Genomic DNA, 26,196 nt, shown 5'->3' with positions numbered 1-26,196 from the left:
TCCTAATGCCCCATACTCATAAAGCCAGATGCCATAATGCCAATACCACGTAAGGCCACACACTGTAATGCCCATTACACATTGTGCTACACGCCGTGATGCCAGTTACACATTTTGCCGCACACCATGATGATAATTACATATTTGAAACATGTGCCACTTACCTACATGCGCATTGCTAGGGGGGTGTTGCTCGATGCCAGGGGCTTCATGCTGGATGCCAGGGGCCTCATGCTCGATGCCAAGGGGGCTTCATGCTCGTTGACAAGGGGGAATACATGCTGGTTGCTGGGGGCATGACTAGAACTTGTTGGGCCCCATAGAAACTGCATACATAGTAGCTGCAAACATAGGAGACTGCAGGGATGACTGCCACCATGGAGCGCTCAGCTAATAGAGAGGCGCTGTAAGCAGCTGTGACAGCCGGGCAGAGAGCTGCATGCTGCCCGGCTGTATACTGAACTGAAAGCAGGTCCGCGGCTATTTTGAATTCTCCCAATGGACCTCCTTATTGGCTGCCGGACCCCAATCTCCTATTGGCTCGCTGTCCAGCAGCTGCAGTAACATTCAAAATAGCCACGGACGGTGGTGGACCTGATTTCAGTATACAGCCGGGTAGAACGCAGCTGCCTGTCCGGCTGTCACAGCTACTTCAAGAAGTTCTGCAGCAGCGATCGTATATTAGGTATCGGTTCTGCAGAACCGGTGCAAACCGGCTGAATCCCACCTCTGTTTCATGCGCACTATTGTACTGATACTCTCACGTTAATTTTTATGTTGTGCACACCTTAGTCTATGAAACAGGCTTTTTGATTATGTGGTTCATATGAATTACTCCATGTAGTAGTGAATATATAAACATGTTGTATTTATCATATCTGTTACAGTATTTGGGATTATTGGCCAAAATCAAACCTGACCACTAATTCGAGAATTTGCAAAGAGAGCGTTTATTGAATGACTGCGCCTATGTACCTTTTGTATTGCAAATGCACAAGGTTAATTAGCAACAGAAAATGCTTGTGGATCATAAACGTAAGCCTCTCGCAGTTTGATTGACAGGAAGACGGTGTTTAGGGGTGGTAACCTGTCTTTTTTTGGGGTATTGTGGAAAAAAACGCAGAAGTGCCTAGCCTCTAACCTACTCACATTTGCACAGACGGTAGGTAAATCATTTTGATGAGTCTTCAATTGAAAATGGATTTGCGAGTGGATAACGATTAGTGACCCATTCGTAATTATCTCGCCATTTTGCAAGGGACAGTTACCCCTTCTGTCTGGGTGGCTTACTGGTGGCTTACACACTGCAAATTCTCACATTAGTGGTCAGGTCAGAATCAGGGCCTATATGTTGTGTTTTGATATTTTAATAACAGTTATGGCTTTGTTGTGATACTTTACATTGGGTGTATTTTACTGGCATATTCTATTTCTGTAATACCCCTTTTCCTTCAAACATTTATCCTTGGTTACTGCTGGAGCATCCCAGGTCGAGAATTAGTGGGAAAAGGTGTGATACATGGGAGTCTGACCATGGTAACTACCATGGTTGGACTGGTAGTTACCAGGTTGGGATGTGAATGGCACTACCCAGCTTCTCCCATCTGGTAGAGCAGTGCAACATATAAGAGAGCTGCACAAGTGCATTTCTCACTCCAGCTCTGCCCCATAGATCATTTTATGAAATGATCTATATGTATGTAGCCAGGGCCGCCATAAGGAGGGAACTGGTGGGAATCCAGTTCCTCGCCAGGACAGACAGGGGCCCGCAACTTTCTCTGCATGACTTCATCTGAATATAAGTCATTTTGTAGACAATGGCTCCCATAACCCTTAATCTGGCCTTGTGTTTACAGTTTACTGGTTCTTTATGCATTTTAATATTTTTCTTTCTTTACCACAAATATCTAATTCTTTCTGGCTTTTTTAGAAGATGGATTTTATCAATTTCAATGGCAATTGCTCCAGCATCATGACCCATTTCTTCATTACTTTTTTTATTAAGCTCAAATGCAGAATCTTCAGTTTTTAAGCCTGTGGGGATAACATTCTCTTTAATATAACATTCGGAGGAACAGAATCCCAATATGCCTTTGATTTTCTTACTGACATCTTTCTCAATTTTTTTTAACTTTACCAGCAGTGGCGTAACTATGAATTGGGCGCCCCCCCGCCGTTAATGGGGGGGTGACCCCCGCCGGACCCCCCTCCCCCATCCCCCGCCCGCAGCCTTACCTGTCTTGCTGGTCCCGGCTCCCTTGCTGGCTTCATTCTTCTGCTATGGAGACGGACCAACACAAAATGTCCGCCTCCATACAGCAGACCGTTTCAGAGAACTGTCTGCTATATGGGGCGGACATTCTATTGTGGTCCGTCTCACTAGCAGAAGAATGACCACCACTGAAGAAAGGTAAGGCTGCGGGCGGCGGATTGGCGGGCGATGGGCGGGCAATGGGCGGGCGGCGGATGGGCGGACGGGAGGGGGCTAACTATAGCACCACAGCCCCCGGCGCCCCCACTTGCACAGCGCCCCCCCCACCCCCCGAGACCGCGGGGGCTGCGGTGCTATAGTTACGCCTCTGTTTACCAGAAATTTCCATGTACTCTGGCACTGGGTCACATCTGTCCTAGAACAGCTTATACTGTATCAAGTCTTTTGCTCTTTGCCTCGGCTGGGCCATAAAATCCCATAGAAATTGTTGATTAACATTTTCTTTGTGCCGCATACAATGGAGATATGCAATCCTCCGTCTCTATTTCCGATGGGGGAAATAGCGGTGTGTGCCTATTCAATTCTGTCTTTACCAACAGCATTGAAGAGGCATCACGGCAGAACGAGTCTGACTTTAAAAGCTGTCGGGCTCGTTCTACCGATAACGCCTGTGGATTGTCGCGATCCTGGCCGTATCTCGACAGTCCACGGCCATTTATGTGGACATGCCCCTTTTTCGCAGTTCGGCAGGCGAGACATTGAATCCCGCCTGCCGATTAGCTATTCCGGCAAACCGCAAACAGGCCAGAATCATGGCTGCCGGGAGGGACCGACAGTCGTGATCTGGGATTGCATATCCCCCATAGTATCTAATGATGGAAGAGAAATAGTGCTATCTCTATCAAGGGGGCATATAGTTGCGGTGCATCCTTCTGCCCTGACGAATCAATAGCTTCACATTACAGCATCATGATCTCGCACGAAAGTGTTTGCTGAGCACTTTATCAAGTGAATTCTGGATTCCTCCAGGAGGGTGAATGGTATGAAATGAGATGCTGTTGGCAGCATTTTAATGCTGTGGCAATAGCAAGTAACCCCCTTCACCCTCAATTGATCCCCCCTCCCCCCCAATTATCAGATTACACTGTATTAAACTGAGAAAATATTGGAATATTGATTTAAAAAATATATCATTAGCCTATTTTAATTATTTTATAATTACATTTTTATTTATTTCCCTTGGTATTTCAAGTTAGCTTTTTAACTATTATACATTTGAGCTATTTTGAGCTATTTGATCTGTTTGTTTGTGTTTCCTATGTTGAGAATATTGTTGCCTATTTTTATCATTATCACTAATTATATTCATACATACATACATACATACATATATGATATTGAACTACTTAAATTCAAGCTTGGCCTTTTTTTTCTCTCCAGCCACTAGCTCCGTGAGCAGTCCCTGCTTCTCTATTAATACCGGAGAATATTTTTGTGGCTTCATTGGGTAACATATTCAGAAAGGCAGCTTTTTATTTGTCCTCTATTATCTAAGGTACCGAAACACGATTCTCAATCAATATACTTTCCATAACCATGATTATTTGTTCATATACAAACTGAAAGCAATCCCAGGAAATGTCCTTGACATGACAAGTATTAATGAAATACTCCCAAACACACACACACAAAAAACAAATATGTGTATTTTTGATCAAGGTTTTATGGGAGCAGAAAAATACATTTGTTTTATCTTGTTTGTATTAAGAGAGGCAGAAGTGGCGAAATCACATTTTCATTGCCATTTTCTTTTTGCAAAAATAATTCTGCACCAGCACCACTGAGATAAGTCTATGCCCTGAGATAAGGATGTTTTTCTAAAAGGAAACAGTTCACAAGTACAGGTGTGCGAGGGGCTACTATAAAATCATAACTCTCCCACAGGTTCTGGGAGTATAGGTAGGTATAGTGAAAGATTTATTTGGATTTAATAAAAAAAATTTAAAAAATGTACCGTAATTCAAACAATCTCTATTTAAAAATGGTAAAATAAAGGTATTTTCGGTACTTACAGTATGTAGTAGTAGGGCGCCCACTAAGCAATTTGCTTAGTGGGCCATTCTACGTGAGAAAATTGAAACGCATCGCATGTCCCGTTTTAGTGCCTTGCGATCTTCCTAAGTAATTTATTCACTGCTCTCTCGCCCCGGGCTTATAGCATTGCGCGCCATCGCAGCTCACACAAAATCGCATGCGATTTTATAGGGTGCGATGCCATTAACTTAACTACACTGCAATGACATGCAATGAGATTTTTAGGCACCCCCCACTATACATGCCACTCCGAAATGTGGCGAGTGCAGCAAGTCCCGCGAGGGGCGGCGGAACGCATCCTCCCGACCATTTAATTTACCGGTTTTTGCGGGTCCGCGGCAAGGGGCAGGGCCCAACACACATTCATGCTTGCCCAATCCATGGGTTTTCTAAATCCAAATGACTTTAATACAGATGGTGAATAAGAGAGAACAGAGAGCAGTCTGAGTTTTGTCTCTGAATTTAATCATTCCTCAAAAATAATAATATAAAAATGTATTTTGAACAACAGCCAGAAAATTGTAAACCAAGATAATCTTATTATTACATACCTTCCAGGGAATCTTACTGTGGTGTACATACAATTGTAAAGAATTTACTAGCCCAGAATTATCTCAAACCAATGAATGATGTTCTGGCTGTTTAGAGGTATAAAAACAGACCGTAATTGATTGCCAAGTAAACCTCAAGGCTTTTTTTTTTTTAAATGTGGTGGTGGAACATCTCACACTATCATACAGTAACTAAAGTGGCAGAAGTTGTATCTAGTGTGTCCAATCTGTAATGTAATAATATTAAAGTAAAATCTGTTTTGTTTACTTTAAAACTATATATTTGAAAAGTAACTGGACCATTGACATAGGTTTATGGAATAAAGCAGAAGTATAATTAGAATTGGTGATTTCTACATACACCTGTTTGTTTTGTTATGAATTAAAAGGTCAACAGTATCTAAACCAGGCATGTCCAACGTTGGCCCTCCAGATGTTTTGAAACTACACATCCCAGCATGCTTTGCAATAGTTTTAGCATTCTCTAATAGCAAAACTGTGGCAAAGCATGCTGGGATGTGTGGTTTCACAACATCTGGAGGGCCAACGTTGGACATGCCTGGTCTAGATAGTCAGTGAACCAAAAGGTCAACCTTGTCAAAAATTTGACATACACAAGGTGACAAGGTCAACACAGGCAAAAGGTCAATTTGGAAATGTTCCTACCACCACTCCCTCTCTAACTTTCCTGCCTCAATACCCCACTACTCAGCTCTCCTTTCCCTCTTTGGGGTAAAGTTACTAAGATGGGAGTTCTATTTAAGATGGTCTGACTGGTTGCTATGGCCAACATGCCCTCTCAAATTGAACTTCCATCTTAGTAATTTACCCCTATGTGTTTATCCATTTCCCCTTTATAATATAACATTTGATATGTTAAAGTATATACGTTGCTGCGGTTCCCTTGGGGCAGTGATACTTTCATCCAATGAATTACATTTTGAAACTTGAATCTCTTAACATTTTTTGACTTGCTTAAAATGACAAAGAATAGAATAATTGTCAACCATTATCTTGAAGCAACCAATACCTACCGCCCAACTCTTCTGCTTTGAACAGGATAGTTCCACTTTTGGGCACTTTCCCTCTGGCTGCATTGTCCTGGGGGGCAGGGGAATGGGTAGGCGGGAGCACATAGCACTCTGAGTCTCACCACTGGCATCTTGTGAATAGATGTAGTGCACAACATCTGTTAACACACCCTCCAGAGAGCTGAAAAATGGGGATGTGCCACGAGGCCATGCCCCATTCCTGCACACCCACCTCCGCAATTAAACCCACCCAGCCTCCTCTCTCTCCATTGCTCTTCCTTACCACCCTTATTCCTACTCTGAACCACTCTCTTTTTATACAAGCTCCCCCGGCCAAAGCATTAACCCCTTGACTGATCAGCCGAGGCCGGGACCCTGGGGTCCCCCCGGGGCCCCAGGGCGGTGGGCATCTGGCTGATTTTTTGGTGTAAAATAAGAATAATAAACTATTGGGTTTTGTTGTGGAAATACAAGTCCCAGCATGCCTCTCCCGCATGCAGGGACTTGGAGAACCACATGTCCCAGCATGAGGGGCATTAAAGGGACCACTGGTACTTGTAGTTCTGCAAAAAAAACAATAGTGAAATAAAACACACACACACACATAGGAACAATAACACTTTAATTCATACTACAGTCACTCATACATACTTACCTACGGATTCCACCATAGGTTCCGTTCCCTTGTCCAGTAGAATCAAATAGGGTACCTCTGGAAATAAATTATACTCACCAGCTAATCCGGCGTAGATCACGTCCTCTTCTTTCCATGTAGGCATCCATGGGGTTAGAATAACAAACCAAGGAGTCCCCATACCAAGCCGAACTGGAGGAGTCGCAAGTGTTTGTTTACACTTGGGGCTCCTCCCCAGAACTGGGGGATTGGTCGGCGATTTCAGGGCTGGGGGAGGACCCATGTCTTCAATGAGCCCGGGGCTGGTTATAGCCCTGCAGGAGGACCCCATGGCATTTTTTTTTTATTTTTTTATTTATTCAAATTTTTTTTTTTTTACACAGGGCAGAATAGTGGACCGCTAAATATGAATTGCTACGAACGGCTTAGACATTGGAAAATAGGAATGAGGAGAATACAACAGCTTAGTAAATTTGTCATATTCTCAATTTGTATTTTTGGGTCTTATATGGCCAATCCCGTTCATAACCCTTCATATGGGGATCAGACGTCTTAGTAAATTTCCCCCATTGAAAATGTCCCACTTGAAATCATTTATAAACTGCATAAAGACAGACATATATGACAGACTTATAACAATGCAGAATCTTTTAAGAAAATGAGTTTTGATCTTTACAACAGGAAAGAGATTTCCATTAGGTAAAGTAGTAACGGATAAGTACACCCACATAGGTACTGACATTTTAAGACAGCTTTTATTCTTGGTATAAAATCCTTCTTAAAACAAAAGATATGCATACTTATTCCCATTTATAATAACCACTGAAATCAAATGGAGATAAAAAAGACTTTAATCTCTAAAGATCATGCATGTACATATGCAAATTACATCTTAAGTGGTCTTACAGCTATATATGTAACATGAATATATTCTACATTGTGTGTGTGTGTGTGTGTGTTTGCATTAATTGGACTTGTCTCGTATTTGCACATGAGAATTAGTATTTAACCCTTTGAGTGCCAAGTGAATTTCTCAAAATAGGTGTGAAAATTGCCAAGCACACATTTTTATTCATCATAATGACCTGTAATGTGACCTGTATATAGGAAATATAATGTTTTTTTACACAACATTTTTTTATTTGGATATGTATAATGATTGACACTGGAATTTGTAGCCAATATTTTGCACCTCTCACAGAGGGGATACGGTCATTGGGTCTACAGCAAGTTGGTCAATAGTCATTAGGTTTATACCGTTAGGTCGACATGGGTTAAGGTCGACATGTGTTTAAGTCGACATAGGTTTAGGTCATTAGGTCGACACAAGCATTAGGTCAACAGTGTCTAGGTCAACAGTCAAAAGGTTGACATGGTTTTTTTACTGTTTTTGAGCTGACATGACAGGCGGTATTTCATGCCCTACCATCCGCTAGGGCATGTTGGGAGAATAAAATAGTGTGCAGAGCGCAGCAAGGCACCGTGCCCAAAGCACTGCGAGCGAAGCCAGCGATGCGATGCAGTGCACTGTAAACTGTGTCCATGTTGACTGATGCAGAGACAAGTGCATCCACTTCTGATGCTGTTTCTGCCAATGCAGATTGAGAAGAATGACTGATTTATTATTTTCTTTTCTCATGATGACTTGATTTTATTGTTATTTGTTAATGTGATCTTTTCTCCTTTAATATTAACTAAAATCCAGTTAACAGTTAACACATGTTGTCATTACTGTCTCAGATGTATGATATGGCAGGTGTGAATGTGTTCCTGAAACACCCCCACTATCCACGCCAGCCCGAAGCGTGACGAGCACATGCATTACGCGTCCTTCCGACCTGTTCATACCCCCACTATCCACGTCGGCGTGGAGTAGATTTTAAAAAGTGTGGCGAGCGCAGCATGTGTTCCGCATCCGCTCACCACGCTTCGGGCTCGCTAAGCTTGCCACACTTTGTAAAATCAACTCCACACCGACGTGAATAGTGGGGTATAAACAGGTCGGGAGGACGCGTAACATATCTTAATCTAGTAATATTAACATTTATTTTACTAATGCTCTGTGAAGTGTGAAACAGGCTTTTCAAATATCCGAGGTCCAGCAACCCGGCATTCCAACCCGGGTTAAAAGAAGGTTTAATCCCAGGTCAAACCCAGGTTGATGTGCAGTGTGAGCGACCCGGGTTCCGTTCACACTATGGAGGAGGCAGCACTTGGACACAGCATCGGCTCCAAGTATTGACTTCGCCCCCACCCCCCATGATTCTCTGCCCCATCTGACATCAGGTGCAGCTTTACTTCGCAAATGCTGGGTTGCTTCCGGGACGGTCTCGTGTCCAAATCCTGGGTACAAAATGGCATTTGCGATGTGAAAGGGGTATAATGCTTTCTTTGTTTATTGTTATCTTTGCATCATGACCATTTGATATTTATATAGTGCACACATATTCTGCAGCGCTGTACAGAGAATATTTGAACATCCACTTCAGTCCCTGCCCCAGTGGAGCTTACAATCTATATTCACTACCACATGTACACGCACACACATTCATTCTAGGGTTAATTTTGTAGGGAGCCAATTAACCTACCAGTATATTTTTGGATTGTGGGGGGAAACCGGAGTACCCTGAGGAAACCCACACAAGTATGGGGAGAATATACAAACTCTGCACTCCGTTAGGGCCATGGTGCTAACCATGACATCGTCCTTGCTGCCCCACAATCATAAACTGACCCTTTGTGCCCTAGGTTCACTTCATCTGTATATTCCTTAGGACTGAAACACCTTTACTGTATAGGACAGCAATATGGTACTATACGTAACATGCAGAATGAAACCTTTTTCCTTGACAAGGGTATAACTACCATAGGTGCAAGTGGTGCAGCTGCTATGGGGCCCAGAGCTGAAGGGGGCCCATCTTTACCATCTAAGTAATATGTTTGACATACATTTATCACGATCAGTTGCTAAATAGGGGGCCCTTGCAAACTTTTGCTATGGCACCTACGAATATCCTACGCCCCTGTTCCTTGGCCTACTGGCTTGCTCATATTTTAACATTTTGTTTTAAGCAACAAGTTTTTAACATATTGAAAATTAAATGTAATTAAACGAGATTGCTATTTTGGTATTTTCTCCAAGAAATATTTACCTGCATTACTTTTTCCTTTCAAATTGTCATTAATATTTCATAAATATTAAATTTCAAATATTCCCTAAATAATTACCACTTATTTTTAGTTGACTATATCCTAAAGGATCCAGAAGAGAAAGACAGACTGTGTATTTTCAGCACCCTCCATTCCTTTCCTCTTCGGGTAATTCGTGCCCCTGTTCCCTGGCATTCATCCTACAATAATGCCCACGCATGGAATGAAGATCACCTCTTCACTGTGAACCCCATGATGTTGTCATTACAAAAACTCTGGACTACTCAGTAAGTAATACAAGTGCATAAACTTACCATTGGCAATCTTTATGCCCCACACTTTAATAAACTTATCTAAACCTTATATAACTTAACACTAAAATAACAGGACAGACACAAGTGCTGGTGTTTCAATATGAATGTCAAATTTATTGATTGACAACTATTTATATTGATCTATAAAAGAGGGTGGCGGCCCTAAAGAACGGTCATAGAGAAAAGAGGGGTAAGATCACATCACACTGTTCACACATCGTTGGCGTTCAACTCTCCCAACGCAACCCACCCGTGTGGATGGTGTAGCCCATCCCCTGTCCAAGGGGCATGGGCTAGTGACGTATCAATGTCGGGAGAGCACACCCCACTATCCTCATACTACTTCCATTTGAACAAGGACCATTCTTTACAGCCGCCAAGAAGATAGAAAAAATAGGGAGGGAGGGTGGGGAAAACCGGACCAGAGAGGCAGATCACCTGACTTCCTGGCTATTCCTAACTATAGGAACTCCTCCCCTGCTCCCTAATTGGCTAATACTTTCTCATCATAGCCCCTAGCAAAAACACACAACCTAAAGTGCAGGCAGCTCAGAATCCTTCGGTAGTTTATGTCACCTCAAGCTTAATCAGCCTTCGGTTTTCTGATGTTTAAGAGAGAACTGTAACTGCTATTGGGGGTAATAGTAATAATCATAGCACATGTATTCTACAAAACACAAGAATAAAAACCTGTCATTCTTAGTATCAGGACTTGCACGCATGCTTGACAAGAGATCAGTTTGAAAAAGATGCCCTACTTTTGTCCATACCCTGCAATCGGGCATTAACGCTTTGAGTGGTGGGTTTTGCTGGGACAGGACAAACCTACCAGAGCAGGTTTGTCCTGTCCCAGCAAAACCCACCACAGAACATAGGGCCAGCCTGACGGGAGTATTCATCCAGCCAATCGCACTGATGTTTTCAAAAGATCTCATAGTTGGCCTGAGATTAGAAGTGCCCTCCCGGGTCTATTATTCAGTCCTGTGCCCTAAGTGGCTGATTTGATTTTCTAGTGGTAAAGCCAGTACTGCCCATGATACTCCCATGAGACAGACCAGTTCTGTGCAATTGCATGGTCACCGCCAACTTACTGCCCATTTCATATATATTATGGTCAGGGGAGGCTCCAGAGGAGGGACCTGCAGCACAGTTCAAAATTGAAATAGGGGTGCCATCAACTGTCATTTCATACTGACCCTTTGGAGCCGCCACTTATCATGGTCCTTCTACAGACTGATCAGTCCATATGCACTAGTGAACTCTATCCACATGCTTAAGGCTGGTTTCTGTCTGCATGCTCAGTTGCCGATTAATTGCTTTGTGCACGCTGAGTATGCTGAAATCAATGAATCAGCCATAGTATCCACCTGCTAGGCCTGTCTTCTTACACATAGCTAAGTTAGTGACCTCATTTTATTACATGGGCCACATATATAAATAGCCTTGTTCAATAGGGACCACTGCTAGAAATGTACCACTGTAGTTAAGATATTATATATAACATTATGTGGGTCACATTTCTTTTCATGATAATTGAAGTCAAGAACTTTCTGTCAGAAAGCTTTAGGTAGGTCATAATATCTGAGATTGCATTTCATAACCTGTAACCTTTCGCCGTGTGTGTTCCCTCACAGATTCAGCGAGTTACGTTTTGTGCGCACCAAGGAGTTGCTGGCTGGCAATTTGCCTCTGCTTCCTGCTGAATTCGAAGAACTGGTTCAAAAGCATTGCCTCGAAGCACGGACGACATTGCGAAATAAGTAGGTTTATTGTGCAGAAGTGTGGGCTGTAGTAATAATGCATGTATCTATACTTCTAATCACAGTTATTAACCTGCAATTACATACACCACTGAGCTACTACGTGCACTTATTATTCCTAATCTTTAATCCTGCTGCTAGCAGGGAATGTAACACAATTCACAGTATTATTTCTTGGCTACAAACTGATTAGCGCACAAACAGTGCATACAGTGTAAATTAGACATCTCGGTTGCAATAACCTGGTCATTAATGGTGCTCCGGTGATTCACTCCTCTGCTAAGAGCAATGCAGTAACAACATAAATCTACAACCATTTACTATAATGATTCCGAGAATTGATCAGTATCATTAATTTCTCATCAATGATTATCATTATGTAGTGTATCTCATATTGTAGTGGTCCCCAGCACCACTTTGTATTTCCTGCGAATGTGCCCATACTGGCAAAGGTATATGATGGCACATTATAAATTAATGTTAATAATGGTAATAATAATACATCTTACTTACCATATGCTTTCATTCATTTTGAGAATGAGGGGATCTCAGGACCCTTAATTACATGTGGCATGTTCATGTATTTCAATATGTAGTAGGTAGAATCTTTTTTTCTGACAAAAAAATAGTATATTCCCTGAAGATGGGACTTTTCCCACTTTACCAAGCCCTTGCTGCTGGGGAAAGCTGTGACTCGCAGTATTCAATGCTGTGGGCGAGCTGTGACAGTGAGCAGACCCCCTGCACATGCTGTTTCCCCCTAACTCCGTTTTTGCAGAGACATGGAAACAGCATGTGCGGCTGCTAAAACAGCGAGACTCGCGGCTAAATGCAGCTGTTTGGAGGAATCCTCACTGTCCTCTGACAGCGAGGATTCACCGGAGCCTTGAATAGGGTGAGCGGCCGGCGCATGGGTTAAATGGCAAGGATCGATTATTTTTGGCCACATTGAATACACCCCTAACTATGAACAGCCCAGATAAACTGCTGTGGAAATGGTTTGGACCCAACACTGCTTGTCTAGCATGAAACCTTTTGTACAATATGCATCCTAATTTCTCCACAATGATCAATTGATGTTCTAGTCTATATCTTCTTATTATTTTACCTCTCTGTTGAGATATTCCCCAATATTATCAGATCTCCTAGTTGAATCTGACATGCTTGATTTATTTTCTACAAATCTCTTGCAATCTGCTATCTTTTTTGCCACTTCAGATTTGTCTATGATGAAGTACAGTGTCATCCTTATGGTGTCATCTATAAATGTCACAAAGTATCTGTGTCCACTTGCAGATTACTTCTGTTGGACCACACATGTCTGTAGGTACTATATAAAATGGTTTTGTGGTGCTTTTTGTTTATTTTGCAAACAGCTGACAACTTTGTTTTGTCCCCACAATACAGCTGTAACATATGCATTTCTCTGCGTTAGACACTGACATTGCTGGGAGCATTCTGTTCTGTAGCCTTAGGACACTATTGTATCCAAGGTGACCAAATATGTTATGCCACAGTTCCAGTGACTGTGATTTCTGACAACTTGTGTGAAACAGAAAAGGGACTATCATTTAATCACAACACAGTACTACACTTTCCATTAGTGAAGTGATTATGACTTATCTGTTCTAGGTCAGTGATGATGATAAGATTTGTTACATCCCTGGTACATAAAGCAATGTTGGTACTTATATGTTAGTTGGGCGCCCACTATAGTTAGTACGCTCATACCCCCACTATCCATGTCGGCATGGAGCTGATTTTATATAGTGTGCAGAGCACAGAGAGCCCTGTGAGGGGACGCGGAAAACTAAGCAAATAGCTTAGTGGGCGCCCAACTAACATATGTCAGCATGTCTTTCATTTGTGTGACTTTTGTCACAATTTTTGTTCCAATTTTTAAGTGGGTTTTAATCATTCTAACTTTTGAAGCAACAGTATAAGCATTTGGTTGCCAGTCCCTTTGATTGTGACAGGGTCACATTTGATAGACAATTGATAGACATTAACTCCTTATTGCAGCTAAAATGCCTTATTGCAGCCAAATTAATATACCAGCTATCATTCATGCTGGTATCTGTACGGCTTATATCTGATTTATCTTTGCCATTGTTTTTATTCCTTTATATAGGATTCACACTTTTCTGCTTGGATTTAAATGTTTCGTGACTTATCTTGTAACAATTATAGCACTTGAACTTGAATTTTCAGAATTATTTACTTTCTTTATGCAATGCAGTATACCCAGCACTTGAATCATAGGGCACGTGTTTCTAGAACTGCAGTAACTTTGCTCTGGCTGTGCCTGTGGTTAATTTTGCAATGTTTGCATCCAACACAACAACTAGGAAGCCAAACTCAGGCATCAAGTATAGTAACACTGCTGTATCGGTCTCTTTAACATATATTTACACTCCAGTAGACATAAGTTGCTGAGAAACAGACATCATTTTGCCAATGTAATCCCTCATACTGCAGCATTCACTCAATTCTGTTTTTACACAACACATCTAAAACTCATTCTTCTCATAAGTCCTCCATCCTGGTAAGGAGCATGTACTGCTGTCTATGTGTCTTTATTTGACATCTTTCCATGTATAATATAATCAGGGCTTAAAGTGGTCATGCAGAAGTCGGTAGCTCAACACTCAAACCAGTAATGCCCTCTACATGGAGAGTGGGGTATCATGTCTCCAATGACACTGTTCTAGAGGAGGGAAAGCAGAGACATGGAGAGTGGGGTATCAGGTGGCCGAAGTAAATGCTGTAGAGGGGGAGGCAGGGACATGGAGAGTGGGGTATCAAGTGGCCAATGACACTGCTCTATAGGGGGAGGCATAAATATAGAAAGTGGGTTATCAAGTGTCAATAACACGGCTCTGGAGGGGGAGGCAGAGACATGGATAGTGGGGTATCAACTGGCTGATAACACTGCTCTCGAGGGGGAGGCAGAGACATGGAGAGTGGGGTATCAGGTGACTAATGACACTGCTCTAGAGGGGGAGGCAGAGACATGGAAAGTGGGGTATCAGGTGGCTGATGACAAGGCTCTAGAGGGGGAGGCAGAGACATGGAGAGTTGCATATCAGGTCTCCGATGACACTGCTCTAGAGGGAGAGGCAGACTTATGGAGAGTGGTGTATCAGGTGGCTGATGACAATGCTCCAGAGGGGGAGGCAGAGACATGGATAGTGGGGTAGTAGGTGGCTGATGACACGGCTCTAGAGGGGGAGGCAGACATATGGAGAGTGGTGTATCAGGTGGCTGATGACAATGCTCCAAAGGGGGAGGCAGATACATGGATAGTGGGGTAGCAGGTGACTGATGACACTTCTCTAGAGAGAGTAAAGTAGAAATATGGAGAGTGGTGTATCAGGTGGATGATGACACTGCTCTAGAGGGGGGAGGCAGAGACATGGAGAGTGGGGTATCAGGTGGTTGATGACACTGCTCTAGAGAGGGGAAAGTAGAGACATGAAGAGTGGGGGCTCTGGCATATAACACTATGATGATAGGAAGTCAGAGACATGGAGAATAGGTGCTCAGAGGGAAAAGTCATTGTAGGATACACCCATAGATGAAGCTGGACACACCCTTAAGTCAGGACGAGGCATGTCTTCTATACTACCTACAATAGTCGTCTACCTAAAACTAGAGGATGGGCACACCTCCAGTCCACGTTGTTCTTACAATTTGTGTCATTGTGAGGGGAGTATGGATACCTTGGGGTAGATGTATGAAGTAGTGATAAGGTAGGAGGAGTGATAAGGTGCCTGGTATCACCGGCCAATCATCTCCTGACTGTTAAGTTACAGGCTGGGTTTAAAAAGGGACAGTTAGTAGATGATTGGCCGGTGATCCGGGCACTTTATCACTTCTCCTCGCTGATCACTGCTTCATACATCTAAACCCTTAAGTGGAGTATGCTGGGAAGACAGAAGGCCCCACCCAGGCCTGTGGTGTTTGACGGGTTGGTTTTATTGGCCGTGAGTAAGGCCGTACATTCTTTCAGCACCATACTACTCCATTCTCATGCAAAGAATTTAAATAAATAAAGCTGACCCTGTTACGCTGCCAGTACCTGTTTGTGTTATTATTTTACATAATTTATGTTGTGTTAACTGTGTACTTGTGTTAACTGTTAATGTTGTGTTAACTGGAAGTACTTACTATCAGTAAGCTGTTTTCAATATTGCTGTATGTTCTCTTATGGTCCCTAATGTCTGTATATCATACTGTTCTAAACATACTATATATACATTGGTCACTTACAACACACAACACAAGACACCTTCCAGTTTATATTTGTACACGTGTGCCATGCCATACCTTCTGGGATTAATTGCAGCAGATTCCAGCTAATTAACATGGCATGGGTCTATATCAGCAGATTAGATGCTTTGCTATGCTATCATGTACTGTGTTTGACTGTTTTGGGCCCTAATAAATGTAAACCATATACAGGTAAAAGTACACAATTCGGGCCAATGTCTTGGATGTGTATGGTGTGAAGCATGCTACAATTGTCATTGTTAATCTTTTTTGTCTGATCTCTGGTCCTTCTTCCTTTCAGATGGATACCAAGTTGTGCTTTACTTTTTATATCCGAGAAGGATAAGTGGATTCATTTAGTGCCCCATAATGAGCATGACTCCACTCTGCAGGTACAAGAGTTTTTTGCATGCGTCTCCTCTTTGATGTCTCTGCAGCTGCGTGGGATGGTCATCAGCTCCCTTCAGGATCTACTGTCTTTTTTTACTATACACAAGGTAAATAAAATACAGGACAACAATGCACAGCCCGGTACCTGTACCAAATTGTGCACTGAGGTAAATGAAAAGACAAATGTGTGGGGCGTGCTGAATAGCACAGAGAGCAGTAGGATAGAGCATGTGCGGGTTATTAGATGGACTGTCAATAGGTCGACATGCAAAAGGATAACAGGGTAAAAAGGTCAACATGGGAAATGTCGAAAGGGTCAAAAAAATTGACATAAAAAAATGTAGACACATCAAAAAAGTTTGACATGAGTTTTTTTTTTAAATGGGCGTCAATGTCCACAACATGGACCCCCAATTAGTAAAATGCGGTGCTCATTACACTAATTGGGGGTCCATGTCGACAGTTGCATGGCTCGCTTCACTTGCCATGCTTCGGGCGACTATTCTTCCTCTGTGCCGACATGGATGAAGTAAGAACAAGCCAGTTTAATAAAAATCATGAAAAACTCATGACGACCTTGTCATGTGTCTAACTTTTTCATGTCAACCTTTCAACCCTGTCGACCTATAGCATGTTGACTTATTTCATGTCAACCATTTGATCATGTCGACCTTTTGACCATGTGGACCTATTGCATGTTGAACTTGTGGGATAGACCTATTAACTGTCTATCTAGACACAGTAGATCTATCAACCAGAACCAGTCATAGGTGGATTTAGGAGTCTGGCCGCCCCTATGCACACCATTATTAGCCCCCCCCCCCCTCAAAACAGCAACAATAATAATAATAATAGAGTATAAAACTCCTCCCCCTCACCATACTGTAGAATGTAATGAACCCTATACTGCCTTTAGATGTATTGACCAGTTCCAGCTGCGCCTCTCCAGGCATCATGCAGAGAAGGAAGCTGCTGCATACCTCCTAACTTCTAAGGTCTTTGAAGTGGGACACAGGCCTAAAATTAGGGGGCATGGCTTGCCAAAAAGGGGGAGTCCCAGGAGGCCATGCCCCCATTTTGCCGCTGTGGGGGCATGGCCCAGAGGCTCTGTGAGCCTCTAGCCATGCCCTCTGCCCCCTGGCTATGGTAATAGCTATTTAGGGCTGCTCAGCAGCTGACACGGGGGACTCCCAACAGCCCTCCCCCCGCCGCGGGGCACTGTGAAAATCGGGACGTTCCTGCGGGAATCTGGACTGCTGGGAGGTATGCTGCTGTGATTCCCCAGCAGGTGCCAGCCCTAGTATACAGTGTATCACTGGTTAATTCAATGTCATACAACCCAATCTGCTCTGTAATATTCATCTGTTTATATACAGTACCTCCATACTTCACATTAAATACCATTTTACCCACCACCCTGCAATCTTCTGATCACTAAATTATTTTTCTATTAAACTTTAAACCATAAGTTACAATATCCCTCATCTATTAGCCTGGCTGTTCATGCATCGCCTCAGCAGAGAGACAAGTACAAGGGCTGTAAAGGAAATGTAACAGTAATAATTGCATCCTTCAGCATTCACAAAAGAACATTTGACTTTACGGTAATGCACATGTTTAAAATCATAGATAATTGGCACTTGCTCCATTATTCCTTGAGACATACATGTTCGGATTTTTTACCAGTGAATTATTTTCATCTTGAAGCTGCAGTGAACTTAAAAATAATGTATTATATTATGTATGGATGGTATCACTGCTACTTCTGTATTACAGTCATTCAGACTGATGCAGAGTTACTGCAAGTTTGTCACTGCGCATAGGGGGTTATTCTGGTTCACTTGCAGAGGCAAATTCACTCTCTAATGGACAAAACCATGTTGCACTGTAGGTGGAGCTGATGTAACATGTGCAGAGAGAGTTAGGTTTGGGTGTTTTATTGTTTCTGTGCAGGGTAAATACTGGCTGTTTTATTTTTACACTGCAATATAGATCTCACTTTGAAGTACACCCCCACCCAAATCTAACTCTCTCTGCACATGTTACATCAGCCCCACCTGCAGTGCATATGGTTTTGTCCATTAGAGAGTGAATTTGTCTTTGCGAGTGAACCAGAATAACCACCATAGTGCACCACCAAGTTTCAACAACCACTCCGGTCAGCGAGAACATGTCAGCGGTATTGTGGGCTATACATTAAATACACCATAGGACAGGGTATGTGCTCACTGATAATGGCAGCTATGAAATCAATATGTAAGTATGAGACAGTTTAGCATCAAAGATGGGTGGAACTATCCTCACTGGCCAAGATACAAATTTTGGGGCTGATACAGACCCATTTGTTAGGGTCCAAATTCGTCCCCGATACTCGTGCTTTGTGCATTTGCGAATATGTGCACACCCCCGGAGCGAACAGCTTTGGCTAGTTTCACACTCGCTGGGCCGTTTGCTCTGGGAAGGGAGGGCCGGGGTGGGCGCTGGGGTACACTCAGCGTTTCATGGCATGCCCACAAAATGGTGGGTGTGCCCATGAAAACCTGCAAATGGGCCAATGCCGGGTCAATGCCTGCTCTGGGCGGGCGGCTGAAGCCAGCGCCCACCCCGAATTCAGCCATCTCTTGCCAATATAAAAGTCAGTCTTAGCGAATGGAACAGAAATCATTCAATGGTGAGCGACCATCCAATGATTTCTCTTTTATTCGGCCACATGTGAGTGGATGTATAAGTGAACATGCTGGCGAGTGGATGTCAGGTGCGGGGGCAGCCTATGTTTACTTGTTTGCTAGCCTGCGAGTATACGCAGCCAAGCGAGCAGGTCTGAATCAGGCCCTTAGTTCCGTGCATGCAATTTAAGAGACTCATGTTCATCTCTAGATAGATAGATAGATAGATAGATAGATAGATAGATAGATAGATAGATAGATAGATAGATAGATAAAACTGTGCTTGAGTACAAAACCTAGAATCTGATTGGTTGCTATAGGTTACAACTATTTTTTTTCCACTTACTCTTTTTTATTACAACCTGTGTGAGTACGTGAGGCACGTGCCAATGGGCGGCACCTACTGGGGACGGCACGGCATCCCCACTTCTTGCGGGGGTCCGCAAAACGCGGGATGGGGGGTCCGCGAAATGCGGGGGGGGGCGCGAATTGAGGGAGGGGGGGCCGCGGGACGTCCGCAAAATGCAGGAGGGGGGTCGCAGAGGGGTGCGAATCGCGGGAGGGGGGCACGGGGGGTCTACGGAAAATGGAGGGCTGCTGCAGCAGCACTATGGCAGTGGCAGTGCAAGTGACTGGAGCACCAGCTGCAGTGGCAGCAGTGACAACTCCAGCACTGAGGAGGAGAGGACAGAACGCCTCCTCCAGACCTGGGACTGTAGCGGCTACATCAGCAGGTACGCGCGGGGGGGCACACAATGTTGTGCCTATGGGCACCTGTTATTTAAATCCGGCCCTGTCTATATTGTTATTGTTAATATTCCATGTCCCCATACTTTAGAGCTCCCCTCTATGCCACTCTGACCGTAACATTGGTAAATCTTGCTCCATAGGCTTATAATAGTTCTGACAACTGCATGGCACCTGTTGAAAGATTGCCTATGGACCACTACTGTTTTAGCTGATTGGCTGCATGTTAGTGTAGACCTTCCCATTTCAAAATTTCCTAAACATGGGGCCTGATTCAGACCTGCTCACTGGGCTGCTAGTGTTTGGAGCCCAGAAAATAGTTAAATGCCGCCCCTGTGCACAGCCTTCACCGGCTGTGTTCAGATGGACAGCTGGCGCATGTCATGTGCACTGCGCACCGCGCGCAGGTGCGGTGGTTCCCTGGGTCACAGTGTTGGCTGAGCTGATCTGTGCTTCTGTTACCATTCTAATACTTTCATTTGCTAGAAGTGGTTCTAGCCCCAAGCATTTCTTGTTCATCTCTGAGTTGCCAATTTGTTTTGAAAAAATAATGAAAATTGCAATATGTGCTCTGACTCTGCAGTAATGTACTGAAAAAACTCCACGGCAAATAGAAAAGGTGAATAGATAGTAGACATATATATAGACAGTTCTATTTCTTACCAGTAGTCATTCCATTTATCTGATCTATGATGGGACATGCTTGTTATATGGACAAATAACAATGATGCTATTATACAGTGCCCAAGCAGCATGGTATATGTAAGCTAATCAGATACACTTACACAGATCATACACAAACACAGAAGTATTTTAATATCTACTGCAAAAAACACATTTGCATACCTCCCAACTTTGGCAGTCCAGCAGGCGGGACGCTGCTGCTGCGCGCCGGAGGCCTAATTTGGGGGTGTGGCCTATACGGCAGCTCTCCCGCGAGGCCACGCCCCCATTTTGCCGCTATGGGGGCATGACCCAGAGGCTCTGTGAGCCTCTAGCCATGCCCCCAGCCCCCTGGCTGCGGGAATAGACGCTGTGCGCATGCGCACAGCGTTTATTCCCTGCTGCTTAGCAGCTGACAGGGGGGACTCCCAACAGCCCCCCCACACCGCGGGACACTGCCGCCCGCGGGTGGGACAGCGGGACAGGCCCTGACAATCGGGACTGTCCCGATAAAATCGGGACTGTTGGGAGGTATGCATTCGCTTTTAAAATAAAAGCCCTCTAATGCAGCAGTTATAATCTTTCATTCCTGCAAACAAATGAAAGTTGCATAAAAATAATTCTACAATCACCACATAAAGGACCTTATTCAGGTTCATTCGCAGACGCACATTCGTTCGCATGGGGCCAATGTTTTTTGATTGTGCATGCACTTGCGCATTTCTGCGCACCCAATCTTGTGGCCGCTGGGCAGGGGACGACACATTAGCATATGGGAATGGCCAGTGTTTAATGGGCTTTTCATAAGAATGCTGGGCTTTCTAACGCTAATACGGCCGTGACGGACATGCGGGGGGCGGGCAGTTGACATCACCGGATGTCAGCTGCCCGCCCAATTCCCCCCCCCCCCGAGCATACATGCATATGTAAGGTTGCTCAGAGCAACCTTACATGTGCATGCACCTTCCACATCTTTCAATGGTTCGCAACCATCGAAAGATGTGGGAGGTTCCCACTGGCATGCGAATGGATGTATATGTACAACATCCATTTGCATGCTATGCGAACATACGCGCCTTGCGAATGGTAGGCTGGTGTACCACCATTTGCAAGGCGGGATCTGGTTCACTCGCAAGGATGCGAATTCGCATCCGAGCGAATGAACCAGAATAACCCCCAAAATTACATAACATTAGGCCTACTTCAGAAGTGATCGCATGACAATTTTTTATTTCAAAACGACAAAACCATGTGCACTGCAGGTGGGGCAGATGTAACATGTGTAGAGAGAGTTAGATTTGGTTGAGATACTTTGTTTCTGTGCAGGGTAAATACTGGCTGCTTTATTTTCACACTGAAATTTAGATTTCAGTTTGAGCACGCACCACCCAAATCTAACTCTATCTGCACGTTACATTTACCTCAACTGCAGTGCAGCATGCTTTTGCCCAGTTTGAGAAAAATTATGCCCTGATTAGGTCTGAATTAAGCCCATTGATGGGATCAATGAAAAAAACTTCAGAAATAAGTCCCCAATCAGCCAATCAGAAAATGCTAGCTCGTGCTGCTGCAATCCTCACTGTCATTATCATCATCAGTGCACATTTGTAGCAGCCTGGCCCTTCAGGTATCCACAAGTCATATGACTCATGCATCTCAGCACGCAATTATTGTAACAGGCTTGCGTTGGATGCCCCGTCCCTCCCTTGTCCTGTCTCACCCCCATCTGCATATGGAAGTAGTTGCGTGCTTTTCTTGTGTGCACATGCCGAGCTAATTTGCACATTTTACACAAAACAATGTCACTTTATGGCATGCCCGTGTTAATACTGTACTTTGGGTTCTATATTTTGGGATGGACATATTTTTGAAGATTCATTTTTGCTCAGAGTGGTTTGCTTCTTTTTATCAGTTAGAAATGTTATACACAGATAAATAACTCTGCATTCAGCGGGCACCTGCTGTGCACCATCGGTACTCCCAGCAGTGCCGAATCCATCACTCCGCACAGTGGATGCTTTCTCGCCTTCATAGAATAGTTTCTTTTTCGTTCTCTGTATAGATTTTCATTTTTGAAGTTACATAAAAATAAACTTTGCATTCATTGACTGACATCATGCAGTGTATTGAATTTGTCCAAAAGGAAACTGATAGGACTTAACATAAAACAAGTGTTACGTGGAGAACTGAAAGGTCTTTCTCACTGTATAATGAATGGATCCAAGCTTAGCACAAGAGGGAATACTTATTAGATGCAATTATCAAACACTTCAGGATGAATAATAATTGCCCATATACAGTATTTATGGTACTTATATGTTAGTTGGGCGCCCACTATAGTTAGTACGCTCATACCCCCACTATCCATGTCGGCATGGAGTTGACTTTACATAGTGTGGTGCGCGCAGCGAGCCACCGAGCCCAAAGCGTGGCGAGCGTAGCGAGCCCGGCGAGGGGACGCATAAAACGAAGCAAATAGCTTAGTGAGCGCCCAACTAACATATAAGTACCATATTTATCTTATATTTCTTTCTATTTTATTAGTGTTAAAGCTTATAATAACCTGTCCAAGTACAAGTGATGACATTCGTCTAACTATAGAAACTATATTTCAATAACAATTTCTTTTTTACCAGGATGGGAATGATTTTGGAGACACATATGATGAGATGAAATTCTTTACCCCACAAATTCTTATTATCAAGCTTAGAGTTGAAGAACCCAAAATATGTTATGATCCAGTTCTGGAGGAATGCTGGACTCTGATAAAACGCTGCTTTCATGAGATCATCAAAAGTGCTGAAGGACTTCCAAAAGTATGTCATAAACAGTGTATAAGATACACAAGGGGGTGCAGAAGTGCCACCTACAGAGGTGTCCTCATACACAATTACTGCAGTGGCACCACACATCCATTCTTGGCATGCAAGGTCCTCAGCAACTCAGCTACTCCAAGTGTCTTTTGTGCTTCAGTGTACATCTTAATTGCACTGCAATAGAACAACCGCTTCACGAGACTGCATTGATTAATCTTAAGCTATTTCGGTAGACACCTCCCCCGTGCTTCTGTGGTCCACTGCCGTGTCCAAGGACACATCATCGGATCATCTGTGAAAATACTGGAGATGGGGTTAAGCAGAGTTACCACTCAGGCTCCATGACTTCTTCTCTGCACCTTAGACAGGCAATCTAATCACGTAAAAAAAAAAAACATACCTGCACCTAGGGGTCCTGGGATCGGTTAGTCTCTCCTTCAGTCATCTGGTCGCAAGTGGACCAGAGGGCCGTGGACTGAAGGATAGACTCTCTGATGCCTGGGCTGGCAAGCATAAGTTTTGATGCAAGGTGGGTGTGAGGGTAACACTATACGGTGGCGGCACATGCACAGTATAATTTCAGGGTATCCAGTTATTGCATTGTGAGCTGGGGCAAATTTATCACATCCCATATGCATCTCAGATGCAGAATGTTTTATATATATATATATATATAGAGAGAGAGAGAGAGAGAGAGAGAGAGAGAGAGAGAGAGAGAGAGAGATTGAGAGATTGAGATTCCCGGCACTCACTTTGGTAGTGTTGAGGACTTCGGTGCCATACGATCCGGATGAGGATAATATTACAAAGACTTCACTTACCCCTGCAGACTTGAAAAAGCTTATGAGTGCCAACATACTTCTTTGTGTGATATATATATATATATATATATATATATATATATATATATATAACAAAGAAGGTGAGAAAGGGCGCTTCATGTTGCATTAAAAGATTTTTTTATTGGATCTGACAATCACATTGATAAATGAAGACATTTGCTCGTACCAAATGAATAAACTCTGGGCTGGTTACCACAAGGCATAAACAAATAAACCAGGCAAAGGCTGCTCACGGGTCCACTGCGGTCGTAGTAGTATCTCCAAGACACTGCGGCTATCACACGCTGGGTTGCGCTGAGAGAGGCAGGAGGCGATGAGAGAACAAGCGCCGGCTGGGAGCCGTGATAGACAGAGGGTAGTCGGAGCGAGCGTCACAGGCCATGTCCTAACGCGTTTCGTCACTAGGACTTCGTCAGACGCCCTCTCTCACCTTCTTTGTTCTAGATCAATTTGTGCCTCTTTTGGACCCTGGGCATTCGTGCAAGCACTAGATTGAGTAGCTACAGTCCTCTACATTGACTTTGGTGGACTTATTGCACTAAGTGGTAACACTAGTGATTATCTAGCTGGAAATAATTACTTATCAGCACTTGTACTTATACCATATATATATATATATATATATATATATTATACAATCACGGTTTGGGTGAGCACACCTTAGATAGAACTCACTTGGGGTGCCATAACCTGGATTCTCCCAGCAGGGGGGTCCAATAGTAGTGAAGCGGGTAGGGCGGCACTCTCTACAAAAGAAGGCTCTCAAGGCGGAGATGCAATCAACGTTTCAAAGTTTATTTGGATAACTTCGTCATCAGGATACCAAATATAATATATATATATATGTGTGAATGTGTTCCTGAAACACCCCCTTTATCCACGCCAGCCCGAAGCGCGGCAAGCGTAGCGCACCCCGTGAGTCCTCCCAACTTGTTCATACCCCCACTATCCACGTTGGCGTGGAGTTGATTTTCTAAAGTGTGGCGAGTGCAGTGAGCCACTGAGCCCGAAGCGTGGCGAGTGGCCGCGGATTACTTTACATGTATCCTGCGGCCGCTCGCCACGCTTTGGGCTGGGTGGCCGTTGGGCTGTCGCAGAGTCACTACGCTAACTACGCTAACTACGCTAGGCAGCCATTGGGCTATGCTGACAGCATAGCTTAGGCAACGCTGAAAACATAGCGTTGCCGGGCAACGTGCGATTACACAACTACCCCACATTTTAATACAGTACACCTTAAAATGCATTAAGTTGAAAGCTATGTCTCAGTACTATTGCAATATAATGTGGATGTACAGTGTTGAATAAAATATCCTAAATACAACTAATGACAGCATTTGATTTAGCAAGATTTAATCTTTACCTACAGGTGGAAGTTGACCTCTTTCCAGACTTCCAGATGGATAACCGTACTCTCAGCTCTGTCAAACAGGAGGAATCCTTAGTTTATGAGTACATCAACAAAACACGGGAAATTTTTAACATGAATATAATTGGTCCACAGAAGTAAGTTTCCATTTCTGAAACCTCCAAAATGTTTCCAGTCAACCTCTTGAACATAAACTATTGGTCATTGATCCCTTTTGTTTGCATACATTGGGCAAGAAGCACTAAACTTTGCCAATGCATCCCGCCACACATTGCATCCTTACTAAGCCTTACCGTAACCCACCTTCTAAATGCCTAAACCCAACCACCCCTCCTTTCTCTTCCTGCATGCTCACCATTCAGCATCCCCATGTCGGCATTTTGATGGTTTGAGCTGTTCCGGAGCTGGTGTTCTGAAGGCAGGCGGGATGCTGGCATCAGTATAGTGAATGCAGGAATTCTGACTGCCAGAACACAAAACATCCCAAATGACCACCATACAATACATATTACATACCAGTGACTTCCAAACACAACACTGGTTCAGATTCTGGTAATCAGTGCCTTATATTATCTGTAAAATTTATAATATTACACATTATATATCTACATTATGTCACAGACCACCCCACATGCTCCTGAAATGCAATTCAGGCAAATTAATATTAAAATGGAAATTTGACTGA

At 43.5% G+C, this 26,196-nt stretch overlaps 1 protein-coding gene across 1 annotated transcript in view; it reads left to right on the top strand.

Annotated features, from left to right (window-relative positions):
- Window positions 1–26,196, top strand: part of DNAH3 (dynein axonemal heavy chain 3) — a 399,027-nt gene that overhangs the window by 96,104 nt on the left and 276,727 nt on the right. The window contains exons 7-11 of the mRNA XM_083153252.1: window positions 9,764–9,959; window positions 11,621–11,746; window positions 16,320–16,515; window positions 23,121–23,300; window positions 25,512–25,648. Coding sequence (XP_083009378.1) covers window positions 9,764–9,959; window positions 11,621–11,746; window positions 16,320–16,515; window positions 23,121–23,300; window positions 25,512–25,648 — 835 coding nt within the window. The remainder of the gene's footprint in view (window positions 1–9,763; window positions 9,960–11,620; window positions 11,747–16,319; window positions 16,516–23,120; window positions 23,301–25,511; window positions 25,649–26,196) is intronic.

The sequence above is a fragment of the Crinia signifera genome, chromosome 7 (genome assembly GCF_055691185.1).
Source record: "Crinia signifera chromosome 7, ASM5569118v1, whole genome shotgun sequence".
Lineage (NCBI taxonomy): Eukaryota > Metazoa > Chordata > Amphibia > Anura > Myobatrachidae > Crinia > Crinia signifera.
The sequence above is the reverse complement of the archived record's forward strand: the minus strand, read 5'-3'. Positions and strand labels throughout refer to the sequence as shown.